Here is a 13963-nt window from a genome sequence, read left to right on the forward strand (position 1 = left end):
AATTTTACTTATTGTATACACTTATGTATTCAATGAAAACACGGACAACAAATTGGTTGTTACTATATGTAAATCATTGGGGATAGGAATGATGTTCCACATAATAATAGTAATACTGTGGGCCATTCAGATATATTGGTTATTTAAAATATGACAAGTTAATGTACTAAGAATTTGCTGGCAACTTTTTCAGCTCCAATACCTGTTACTACAGAATAGTGTGGTCTGCTCAAAGTAAAGGTGACCTATTCTGCACTTGTGATATTGTATAAATATTTCATGTGATTTCCCAATATTTCATTGCAAATGGCAAATCTTTCTTGTGAAGGAAAAGGTACAACATAAGGATTGACACTATTCATGCTTTTCGCCCTTCTGCTGCCATCTATCCTCAAGAAAAAATGAATAGATGAGACTGGAGGGGAAAATGATAAAATATTGACCAAATAGACGCCTTGTTATTTTAGAAATAAATAAGTAGTTACAGAGTAAGGCAGACGAACGTATTTTTTTCGTCCCGTAAATACTGGTGTAAATACAGGTCCTTTGTCACACGTATTCCACAAGTATTTACGGACCCGTGCCCGTAAATACGGGTCTGTTGTCATCAGTATTCCACCTGTATTTACGGACCCGTTTTCTCTGCACTAATCAGCAGCCCCTTCTCTCTATCAGTGCTGAATAGAGAGAAGGGGCAGCCCTTTGGGGCAGAGTTTCCGCAGCGATTGAAAGTAAAAAGTTCATACGTACCACGGCCGTTGTCTTGGTGACGCGTCCCTCTTTTGACATCCAATCCGACCTCCCTGGATGACGCGGCAGTCCATGTGACCGCTGCAGAAGTCACATGGGATGAAACGTCATCCCAGGAGGCCGGACTGGAGGAAGAAGCAGGGAGTTCTGGGTAAGTTAACTTTTAATACTATTAACTCCAGCGGTAGTCACTGTCCTGGGTGCTGAAAGAGTTACTGCCTATCAGTTAACTCTTTCAGCACCCTGGACAGTGACTATCCCCTGACGTCGCCTAGCAACGCACCCGCGATTACGGGTGCACACACGTAGCCACCCGTAATTACGGGAGCCCCATAGACTTCTATGGTCCTACCCCTGCCGTAATTACGGCCTGAAATAGGACATGTTCCATATTTTTCAATGGCCCGGGCACCTTCCCATAAGCAAACGGGAAGGTACCCGTGGCCAATAGAAGTCTATGGGCCCGTAATTACGGGCGTTTTTACGTTCGTGTGCATGGGGCCGAATAGGGCAGTTGCTTCCAAGGCAGTGCAACTTTCCATAATAAACCAGTATTTCATCCTCCCCACTCGGTCATCCATTCCAGTCTTTTCAACATACCCCTACATCAATGACAGAAGAGGGGAGAATGGATCGAGAAATGTCAGTGTGAACATAGCCTTAAGCCCTAACTTACAGCTCTAACTATCATCTCTTATGGATTTCTTCATCCGAAATCTCAGCTCTTCCCATGGTGTCTTGCAGATTTGGTTGGATCTGTTGGACAGTTTCTTCGAGGCTGCTGCTTGGAAATACTACATAACGTGCAGTAACTCCATGACCTTTTGGACCACGCAAATTCTCTTTACTGTGCCAGATGCCATAACCAAAATACACAATAAGACCTGGAAAAAAAAAACAAGATATAATTGATATTATGCAATACTTGTTACTGTATCGCTGCATTACTAGGCAGGGTCACCATTCTGGAGTTTAGAAAAAAATAGGTAGCAAGTACTTTAGGAGCTGTAATGGCTGCATTTCTGGTTACCAGTCCAAAAAAAAAAAACATAGGGAGAAAACAGTTATAACTAAAAAAACAAACCAAAAACAGCTGAACAGAAGAAAAAAAAAAGTGAGGGGAGAGGATAATTTTAAAGGGTTGTCTCATAAAGTAGATGGTGAGGCAATCAGCCGATTGCCGATGGTCCGGTGCATTGTAAGGGCCTGTTCACATCACCGTTGCCCTTCCGCTGAGCGGTTTGGTCAGGTTAACACCTCAACGGAAAGGCAAACGGAAACCTAAGCTTCCGTTTCCCTCACCATTGAGATCAATGGTGTCGGAAACCTAGCTAATGGTTTCCGACTGTCACTATTGTGACAGTGTTCCGTTGTTCTTGACGGAACCAATAGCTCAGTCCACTGCGCTATTGATTCCATCAAAACAATGGAACCCTGTCACAATGGTGTAGGACGGAAACCATTAGCTAGGTTTCCGTCACCATTGAGTTCAATGGTGAGGGAAACAGAAGCTGTGGTTTCAGTTTGCCTTTCTGCTGAGGGGTTAACCCAACGGAAACCTCAGACTGAACCCCTCAGCGGAAGGGCAACAATGATGTGAACACAGCCTTAGAGCTCACCACATGCACATACTCTCCTTAATTGATAAGAAATTTGGGTGTGCAAGGCTTTTATGAGGAATTTTGCACTGGCTACAAAAGAACTCTGGACTATAAATGAGTTAGTCCATCTCCGGGGATGGCCTATTTGAACAGATGTCTTGAGAACACGCTGCTTTGTGTTTTGAATTCCTAGGTCGTTGATGCAAGCTCAGTTTCTCCAAGCCTGGAGCTAAGTAACTTATGACTAGGCTTACTTATTTGATGCTTGATTTCCTTGCTAATTTGATGCTTTATTTATGTTTCTGGTATGTAGGTATGTTTGTATGTATACACATACGCACATATATACACACCCACACATATACACACCCACACAGCCTATCTACTGCTTTATTTTACATAATAAATAAAGTCCCATTGTTATTCACTTGGGTATTGTGTTTGATATCTTTGTGCACACATATCCAGCTTCCAAGCCATATCTAGGCACACATTTTCCGCCGCAGGAGAAATATAGCATTACATGCTGCCCATTTAAATAAATGGCCTTCCATGTGACACATGAACACAGCAGGTCCACTAGAGAGGAAGCCGTCCTTACAGAGTGGCTTCCCTTTCTGGTACATAAAGGGAATAAAGTCTGTAAGTGGAAACGAGACTAAACACTAGAAGTCATAATTCATTGTGAACCCTGCTGAAGGATGGATAGGAAAGCCCCAGGGTGTTGAAACTCTTTGGACTTGCAGTCGATTAAAATTGCTCGATTCAAAAAATTAATAGAACACTACTTTTCAAGCAGTTCCTTAATATTTTCTGCATAGTAGCTGCGATATGAAGCAGCAGTTTTTGATCTATTCAGACGTTGCAGCTGAGGTGCAGTTAAAACTGCGTCGAAAAACTGCATCCGAATACCGTATGCGTTTTTACTGTGATGTGGTGTGTTTTTCCATGCAGATGTAGTAAATATTGCATCCAAAAACGCACCGAATATTGGTAAAACGCATGCCATTTTTTAGATGCAATTTTTTGATTCGGTATTAACCGCACCTCAACATCTGAATAGACCCTTTAGGCTTTTTGGAAAAATATTATCTTGACTCTTGTATAATCCTACTGTGTGTTTATATGAGCCATTGAGGTCCATTATAAGAGTCAATGCACACGATGAGTATTACTTCTCATGGCCGATGGTCCGCAGCTCTCAGCTGCATCGCTGGGTCTCCTAAGTGACCCAACAATGCAGCACTAGCAGCCGGGGGCGTCACTAAGGGCTTAAAATATCAGGGGAAATAGCCCCAATTCATAATGGGCCCTCTAAGCCTGCTACATCGTAGGCTTAAAGGGGTTGTCCAGTCCCTAAACATTGATGGCCTATCCTCAGGATAGGCCATCAATAGCTGAGGTGTCGGGGTCCGTCTCCCGGGACCCGCCAATCAGCTGTTTTGAAGGGGCCGCAGCACTCGTATGAGGGCTGCTTCCCGTTCATTTCACTACTCGCTCACACTGTGAATCGCTGACACCAATTCACAGTGTGACCGGAATGAAGTGACCGGAATGAAGGTGAAGCAGCTGTCGTACGAGTGCTGCGGCCCCTTCAAAACAGCCGATTGGCGGGTCCCGGGAGTCGGACCCCGCCAGTCAGGGCTACTAATCTTACCTTCCTCTTCAGCCACGGCAGAAGTTCTGTCCTCTCGATGTTGTGCGCGGCGCATAGCGCTGTGACGTCAGGACCTCCGCTGCGATCCGGAACCAGGAAGGTAAGTACAGTCTGTTACTATAGTAACAGGGGCCCGCTGCCCGAGTTACTATAGTAACTTTTTATTGATGTGATGCGGAGGGGCTGTGGGCCCCCCTGACTTCGGGGCCCGGTCGCAATTGCGACCCCTATAGCTACGCCAGTGCCTCCAAGATAGCAGCATAAGGCTTCGTTCACATCAATAGCGTAGTCAACTACAGTATTCATTCCATCAAAACGACGGAACCATTGCACAACGGAGACAAATGGAAGCCATTGGCACCGGATCCGTCAGCATTGAAACCTACGATTTCCGTTTGTGTCAGTCAGGGCTCCGTTTCGACGGAAAGCTTAGACGGAACATCGGAACGGAGCCCTGACGCAGATGTGAACGAAGCCTTAGAGGGGTCGGGTAGCTACTTATCTCCAGAGTGTGGTTTTGCATGCCTGGTCTCCTATTGCACACAGATAGGGAGAGCTTCTGCTGCAGTCAATTGCCTAAAGGGGGTTTTACACTGGGCGATTATTGGGCAGACGAGCGTTTATAGAACATATGAAACAGGGCAGCGATCAGCAGACAAATGCTCGTTGATCGGCGCTTGATGAACCGGCCGATTATCAGCCGGTGTAAAAGGGCCTTTATAAACGGTGACCGTAAGGTCTTGTTCATATAACATGTGTAATGTACGTTTAGCGTGTATGCCAAGAAAGCTCCCGATGTACACGTGTTCATAGTGTGACAGTAACTCTTTGGCAATGGCCAAAAGAGTGTCCTTGTGGTTTCTGTCTGGCCTGTATATGTTAGTCTGACCTTCACGGATCTGATATTGGTGACCAATTCTAAAGGATAGACCATCAATATTAAAGTACAGAAAAACCCCTTTACATTTGATGTGGAAACACAGAAGAGTTGCTATGAAATAGTTTGTAAAGTAAAGTAATCTGAATGGCATACTAAGTTGCTTCCCATTATTTAGATGGTTATGCATGTTTATTTAAAAAGGGGTTGTGCCATCCATATGCTCTATTGGAAACCACCTCTATTAGCCACAAAGTATAGCTGCTGCAAAAAGCGCCTCTTGCTCTAGACGATTCAACATGACTATGTTGTCCATTCATTTAAATGAGTACCATGTACTAGAACATTTCTACTGCATTCCCTGCCTGTAGCTTCCCCCTGTGATAACCGCTGACTGTTAGTGGGTCAACCCCTTCACTACTTGATGTGTACGTGACCAAAATTACTTTGTAGACTCCCACATTTAGCTCACTAGTCTATTTGCTATGTTACAAACATCTAAAAATGCAAAAAAAAAAAAAATAGGGCATGTTTGCTAAAATAAAGTTTTTTCCCCATATAGTTCCTCTTCAGGAAGAACAGGGTTGTTCAGCCATTTGACTCCCTGTTAAAACTTTCATAAACATGTTATAGAGAAGCACATTGACGTTTTTGTAAATCACTTTCGATTTAGGAACTACTTATGACAATGCGTACCTAACATTTCAGGTCACTTTTCAGAATAAGCTGTCATATGTGTGTACATGAGGAATAACACTATTTCTGGCCATTAGATGACTTGTATTCTGCATGTTTTAGCAGTTTTCCCCTCTGCAGGCTCTATTTCTAATTCTTAGTTGTCACTAAACGAAGCCTAACTGCTATCATGTCTTCTATACACACATTGCAGCACACCTTTAGAAACAGCAGCAGGTTGGAGGAGATTAGACAGCAGTACTGAGCAGTGTAGCTGTAAATCCAGCACTGGGGTGAGATAGAACACTTAGGGTATGTTCACACGGCCAAATTTCAGACGTATACGAGGCGTATTATGCCTCGTTTTACGTCTGAAAATAGGGCTGCAATACGTCGGCAAACATCTGCCCATTCATTTGAATGGGTTTGCCGACGTACTGTGCAGACGACCTGTTATTTACGAGTCGTCGTTTGACAGCTGTCAAACGACGACCCGTAAATTTACTGCCTCGGCAAAGAAGTGCAGGGCACTTCTTTGCCACGTAATTTGAGCCGTTCTTCATTGAAATCAATGAAGCACGGCTCAAGGTTTACGAGCGTCTCAGACGCCTCGTAAATTACGAGGAGCTTTTACGTGTGAAACGAGGCAGCTGTTAACAGTCTGTCTTTTCACACGTAACTGCCTCTCAGCGTGTGAACATACCCTTACTAGAGCCTGCAGCGATGCCTCTCTGTGTGTCTCTGCTGCTGTCTTATTCTACTCCTGCCCCTTCCTCTCTATAGACTTTTATGTGCAGCTCTAATAAGACATATTACAAAGTTTCTTATATTCTCTTGTACAGTATTTTGCCAAAGTATAATCTAAATGATCAATTCTATAAAGCTCCTAGTTCAAACCTCATGTATAGTGCACATAAGACCTGGCTACATAAAGAATGCAACTTTTTTACATATCCTATGATCATGCAATTTTCCTTAAAGTGTTCTCATCAATAGGGGTTGTATGCCAACAATGGCCATATCTCAGCTGAATACTGACTGCAACATCCAGTGGTGGATTTTGAATATTACACAGCAATCTGGACTAGACGATCTATATTGAGCATGATTTCCAACCGTCCATAAAGTCCTGGACAGTATGTGAAAATAAGGGACTTATTTCAGTGTCCATAAAAAAAAAAATACAGTTTGTTAGTTGGATAAGTTCGTGCCAATTTGTGTGATTGGAATTATCATGGTTTTAGAATGCTGATAATGTGTTCACATCACTATTCTAAGTTATAGACATATATTAATTATAATCTTTATCATTCATTGTGTTTTTTCCAAAATATCCATAAAAAACGTTTGCCGTCCATGAAGTTGTCCTGAAAAAAGGTAAAACCAGGTTGGCAACCCTGGTATAGAGGAAACTGGACACTGAAGACTGGTAAAACATGGTGGCAACCTAGTATAGTAAATTCTGCTTATTTTTATATTATCTATAAAATGGGAGGTAAGCTTTAAAAGAACACTCTAAGCAAAACTTACACACGGTGTTATTCCTAGTACAGGGTCTGAGGGGGTGGTGCGTGACAAGTATTAAGAGAACACCAATGATAGAATGTCTGTGTCATGTTCTTCCCATCAGACCCTGCACTAGGCATACCACAAAGTCAGTTTTGCTTGGTGTGCTCCTTTATCCATTTCTTCCTCTAAGCTAAATGATAATGTGCCTTTGGTACAGTCATAACAATCAAATCTTTGCGTAGCTATTCTGGTTAAATTGTACACACACTATATACACACACATACGTGTGTGTGTGTGTGTGTGTGTGTGTGTGTGTGTGTGTGTGTGTGTGTGTATATATATATATATATATATATATACACACACACATATATATATATATATACACACACACACACATACACACACATTTTTCTATTTTTTCTGGTGAAGTTACTCAAAATGAAAATGAATTCACTTTTCTATAGGCTATGGTAGGCTATCCCCAGATAACTGTGGAGAACCGTCCTAGTGTGTTCAAAAAAAAGTAAACACAGAAAAATATGAAAGGATATAGAGGCGCTGACATCTATGTGGAAGAAAAACAACATGCCGTTAATAAAATATTTTATCACAACGGTTTGCATAAAACTCACCTTTTTGACAGAATCACCCATAGTATTGTATATAGACAAAAATATAATTGTGGGGACTATTGAACAGAATACCAATAAATACATATGAAACAGCGTCTTACCTACGGCTAGCCATACAGCGAACCGCACCCATGTCATGTAGTTAAGCTTTAGCATGAGATATATGTTTAGCAGGATACTAAGAGATGGGATCAGCGGCACCAATGGAACCTACAAATGAAAGTTACATGAATATGTTAAGTAAAATGAGCAGATAAGATATAGGTCACAATCATAAATGATACATCTACACAGGGTGTCTCAAAATTATGGAAACACCCATATAAAAAAAAAAAAACGGTTTGGCAGGCGGTGATCCAATTTTAGGCATAAGCTGTGGAGGGAAAAAAGACACTTTAGGTCATGCCACGAACATGGTGGCCATCTTGAATGCCACCATCTTGGATTCAACTTCAGATTGTCAGGTGGCAAGGTAGGTGTGTGACACAAACTGGTAGAGAATTTGACCAGAAAAACACTGGTGTGCTTCATGTTAATGTAACTTTATTTCTCATCTTAAAACAGTGATTTTTCTTTTGTACAGGTGATGTGAAGGATAGAATTATACAGTTGCCAAACATCTTGTCAAATTCCGAGAAACAGTTTGTCGGTAATAAACCGACAGCTAGTTGTTTATCTTAAAGGCCCAGTTCCCACAGAGGTTTTAGGCGCTGATTCTTACACGGAAACCACATCGAAATCAGCGCCAAAAAAACTCTCCAATTCTCAAAATCCCCCCCCCCCCCACCGTATATTTCAATGGGAAGCATTTCAACGGGCGTTTTTTGACCGCTTGCGGAAAAAAAAGTGACATTCCCTATCTTGGTGCGGTTTCCGCCTCTAAACTGCCATTGAAAATAATGGAAGGCAGAAAGGTTTTTTTGACCAAAAAGCGCCCCCAGTTTTTTGCATTTGATTCATTAAAAACCACCAAAAAAAAAAAAAAAAGCCTGAAGGAATTTTGAGGCAGGTTTTTTTTCTGCCTGACATTAAGGCTTTATTCAGACGAACGGGAAATACGCGCGTGCAACGCGTGTGATTTTCACGCGCGTTGCACGGACTTATATTAGTCTATGGGGCCGTGCAGACATGTGCGTGAGTTTTGCGCTGCGTTGGTCCGTTGCAAAAAACTCACGACATGTCCGTTGATTCAGCATTTTCAACGCATCACGCACCCATTGAAGTCAATGGGTGCGTGAAAACCACGCATGCCGCACGGAAGCACTTCCGTGCGAACTGCGTGATTCGCGCAACAGCTGTCAAAAGGATGAATGTAAACAGAAAAGCACCACGTGCTTTTCTGCTTACAAACATCCAAACGGAGTGTCTTTGAGAAGAGCGAACCCTGACAACCGAACCGAACTTCACCGGGTTCGGCCGAACTCGTTTTGGCCGAACCCGGCAAAAAAATATCCGGTACGCGACGTCAGGAGATAGTCACTGACCAGGGTGCTGAAAGAGTTTAACTGGTTCAGCACCCTGGACAGTGACTTCCGATCACAATATACATGAACGTGTTAAAAAAAAAAAGTTCTAACTTACCGATAACTCCCGGCTTCTTCCTCCAGTCTGACCTCCCGGGATGACAATTCAGTCCAAGTGACAGCTGCAGCCAATCACAGGCCAAGCACAGGCTGCAGCGGTCACATGGACAGCCGCGTCATCAAGGGAGGTGGGGCCAGATGTCCAGAGAGGCGCGTCACCAAGGGCGCGTCACCAAGGCAACGGCCGGGAAGTTCTCGGTAAGTACGAACCTCTTTTTTTTTTTAACAGGTTGCTAGATATGGTGATCGGAATTCACTGTCGAGGGTGCTGAAAGAGTTACTGCCGATCAGTTAACTCTTTCAGCACCCTGGACAGTGACTGATGTCGGCTAGAATCATCTCTATGATGGCAGCCGCGCATCATACACGGATGACACACGGAGCTGGCAAGTGATTTTTGCGCACGCAAAACGCCGCGTTTTTGCGTCCGCAAAAATGCCACGTTCGTGTGAATCCAGCCTAAACATAGTTAAAAGCTTTTATTTCATTATTTGTAGACTATAATTAAATAAATACCTGGAATGTTGTAGTTTTCTTCTGTTGCTCATGAACCCAAATTAAAAATAAACTGATTAAGAATCCAATCAAAAAAATCACAAGTAATAAATAAAAACTCCATTTGGGTAGATGAAGCTGATTACTTCCGAACACCAAGACCGAGCACAGGCAAATGGCGGAGAACATCATGGTTACTACCGCAATTGTGACCACTTCTCCAGGGTAACAGTCACTCAAGAACTTTAGGTATGGTTCAAAAGCAGCTTTCAGGTGTCCAGTCTCTCTTCGCTCTTTGGCTTTTTTCTGAGTTTCCACTAACTGAAGCTTATCGGAGAAAGACTCATATTCCTTCATTTCTGCCCCAGAAATTCTTTCTGCACTGACATCAGGGTCATGATGCTGGGGACTTTGCTCTTGTTCTGCTCCATCTGAAGGTTCTGCCTTTTCCTGCTGAAATCTTAAAACAATGATACTAGCGGCTACAAAGGTGTACGCCAGGAGAGTGCCAATAGACAAAAACTGCACCAAGGCTTCCAGGTCAAAGATAAGTGCCAAGAATGCCATCAAAATACCAAATACCACAATTCCAATGAGAGGTACTTTGGTGGTTGGGTTTACTTTAGCGAAAAATTGAAACAACAACCCATCTTCAGCCATTGCATATACAATTCTTGGGAGGGAGAAGAGGTTACTGAGCAGCACTGTATTCATGGCTTTAATAGAAAACAAAATCTGTATTAATTATTTACAGAAAGACAATAGCAAAACATAATCCACATATATGACTTCAAAGAAAAATGCAGGACTAGGTATAGATCAGATTTCAAAACACCATTTATGTTCCTTTTTCCCAGGCCATTTGGGCCAGTAATAAGGAATTCTGCAAATCAAAATCACTAGTTGTCAAATCCTGTCAGTCCTTCCCTGACAGGATTCGGTAGCAGGCCAATGGCAACAAGTTCTTATACTGCTCTAGGATGACTGAACAGACACCTAGCACTAGAGATGGAAGGTCCGGAAACCTAAATGGCCTAATGATATTGATGTTTTTGAAAAATAAATGGCAAGCCAAATGCTACAATATATTTAAGGCAACTTGCTACCAACATTACTCCACCAAACACAATTATCAAAAACTTCTTCATAGCCGTTTGCCATTAATATTATCTTAACATTAGCTGGATACGTAGATATGAACCTTCCCTATACTATAAAGGGATATGTCACTGAGACAGAAGATGTAATCGGTGGGGGCCTGCACCCTGTGACCCCCAAAGGATTGATAAAATTAACGGGCTGTGGCGCACCTCCAAGAACCATGCTCATTGGTCTTCTGAATGTAATAGGACTGTAACGCACATGCATTAGCTTGTCAGCTGATCAAACAGCTTTTTATTAGAATCCAGCCACAATCTGGTTTCTATAGGTTCAGCTGGATGACTAGCAGTAGCATCAGTGGAAAAAGGATCAAACAGGTTGGAATTTTACCAGTCAAAGGCCGAACTCAGACGACCGTGGGGAAACTCTGACGTGAAAAACTGCCGTTTTTCACATCAGAGTTTCCCCCGTGCAGGTCTCGTTTTCTCGGATCACCATAGACTTGAGTCTATCAAGGAATCAGTGAAAACTGAACAAAATAGGACATGTTCTATTTTTCAACGAACCCTTCACACGGTCCGTTAAAACACTGGCCGTGTGAACGGCCCCATTGAAATACATGCATCCATGTGACGGCTGTTGTTTTAACAGCCGTCACACGGACGTATACCACGGTCATCTTAATTCAGTCTTGGGCTAAGTTTACATCTCCTTTTTCAGGTGCATTCGATATATACACTGAAAACATTCCCTGACATAAGCTTCTGGAGATATGCCACTGTATGGTCTACGTCAGCCATTGACTCAGATTGTAAAAAAATACATATACCGCATGGTATACTTTTTTTTATTTTTTTACTGTGCCCCACTTGGTAGACCACACTTTTCTATACAGTGAAAAAAAAAGGTATGCGAACGCATAGCGGCCCAGCGTATGCCCAAAAAGGTCACATTTTAGGCATATGCTGGTTGCATGTTGTGCGCTATGGGCACGTTATTGTATATGTCTGGGTATACTTCCAGGCATATAGGAAGGATGAGCATAAAAAAAAAAAAAAAAAAAAAGCACATGATCTAAGCTTAAGGGCATGTGCACACGGTAGCAGGCTATTACGGCTGAAATGACAGACTGTTTTCAGGAGAAAATAGCTGCCTCGTTTCAGCCGTAAAAGCACCTCCTCGTATTATGCGAGGAGTCTGAGATGCTCGTAAATCTTGAGCTGCTCTTCATTGATTTCAATGAAGAACGGCTCAAATTACGTCTGAAAGAAGTGTCCTGCACTTCTTTTGACGAGGCTGTATTTTTAGGCGTCGTCGTTTGACAGCTGTCAAAACGATGACGCGTAAATTACAGGTCGTCTGCACAGTACGTCGGCAAACCCATTCAAATGAATGGGCAGAGGTTTGCCGACGTATTGTAGCCCTATTTTCAGGCGTAAATCGAGGCATAATACGCCTCGTTTACGCCTGAAAATAGGTTGTGTGAACTCAGCCTAATCCTTTTTTTTTCCCCATGACATGCCACAATTAAAGCTGGCAATACGCAAATGATCAACTTAACAAAAAAAATACATTTTTAAAACCTCCGCCAGTACATGGGATCAATTGTACAAGACAAGGAAACACATACGCCAGACTGTACATCTTAATATGAATGAAATTATACTTTATTACAGTATTTCAGAATACAAAAAAAAACTAACAGACAAAACCTTAAAAACATTAAAAAGGCACATAAAAAGTACCGGACCCAAGTTCTGGCCCCTAGTTAGGCCATGGGAAGATCGCTCATGGAGAAAGACAAATCATACAATCAGGGCCAGCCTTAGGGGTGTAAGAGCTGTGTGAGTGCACAGTGTGCTACACCCTCCCAGCATGTAGGGGGCGCCACTGGGCTCTGCCTCTTTTGTCCTCTACTCTTAGTTACACACACACACACACACACAGAGTAAACAAGAGCCGAAGCAGAGAAGAGGAAGCTCCACCCACAGCCCGCCCCTGCATGAAGCCTGTGAGCCTGTCAGCAAGGAGATTTGATAAGGGACTATGTGTGTCTATGTGTATGTATATAAATATATATGTCTGTGTCTATATGTGTTTGTTTGTGTATGTGTTCCAGTATGTGTGGGTATATATGTGCGTCTGTGTGTGTGTATACATATACACACTACCGTTCAAAAGTTTGGGGTCACTGCCAAGAAACGGAAGATTTCCTACAACGGTGTGTACTACTCCCTTCAGAGGACAGCACACACAGGCTCTAACCAGAGTAGAAAGAGAAGTGGGAGGCCCCGCTGCACAACTGAGCAACAAGACAAGTACATTAGAGCCTCTAGTGTAACGGCAGGAAGGAAGTGAAGGGAAAGTGAGCCCTAATCTACCCACCGCCCTGTCCCTGCCTACTTGCAACGACCCGCCCTAGGCGACGAGGTACAACTGGGCGGCGGTCCCTACGCTGGCTAAGTGCACAGGAAGACAAACAGGGAACACGCAAGGGAAGGGGCAGTAGCCACGGAACGCCACGAGGAAACGGGGCGGCGAACGAACAGTCAGGACCAGGACGAAGTGAGTACACCCGAGCGGGCACGGAGACAGAAGCAAGCCAGGGGCAAAGCAAAGCAGGTCAAGCAGAACTGCAGCAAGGCAGAAGCACGGCAGAAGCAGGCTGGAGCAAGCAGCAGTGGGGCCAGGAATCCAAAAGAATTACAAGCACTGAGGGAGAGCACAGGGCAGGTAATAAAGGGCAGGGGGCGGAGCTAACTCCGACAGACCAGGCCGCGATAGGCTCTCCCACTCCTGAGCCTGCCACCCTGGTTGGTGGGAGATGGTGTCAGTCGAACAGGTCTGGCCTCAGGTGTGGATTGATTAATCCCAGGAGTATAGCTAGATGAAGTACCTGGCAGATCCCTAACAGTACTCCCCCTTTTATGAGGGGCCACCGGACCCTTACTAAGGGGACCCGGTTTAGTGGGGAACAGGAGGTGGAACCTCCTGATCAATACCCCAGCGTGTACATCACGGGCAGGTACCCAAGTCCTCTCCTCCGGCCCGTATCCTCTCCAATGGACCAGGTACTGGA

At 43.5% G+C, this 13963-nt stretch overlaps 1 protein-coding gene across 1 annotated transcript in view; it reads right to left on the reverse strand.

The window, feature by feature from the left end:
* Positions 1–1221: 1221 nt before the first annotated feature.
* Positions 1222–13963, reverse strand: part of SLC7A4 (solute carrier family 7 member 4) — a 44386-nt gene continuing 31644 nt past the window's right edge. Inside the window, exons 3-5 of the mRNA XM_075831030.1 lie at positions 9805–10499; positions 7807–7915; positions 1222–1634 (exon numbers count right to left, since the gene is read on the reverse strand). Coding sequence (XP_075687145.1) covers positions 1438–1634; positions 7807–7915; positions 9805–10499 — 1001 coding nt within the window. The 3' untranslated portion in view covers positions 1222–1437. The remainder of the gene's footprint in view (positions 1635–7806; positions 7916–9804; positions 10500–13963) is intronic.

Source organism: Rhinoderma darwinii, chromosome 1 (assembly GCF_050947455.1).
Source record: "Rhinoderma darwinii isolate aRhiDar2 chromosome 1, aRhiDar2.hap1, whole genome shotgun sequence".
Classification (NCBI taxonomy): Eukaryota; Metazoa; Chordata; class Amphibia; order Anura; family Rhinodermatidae; genus Rhinoderma; species Rhinoderma darwinii.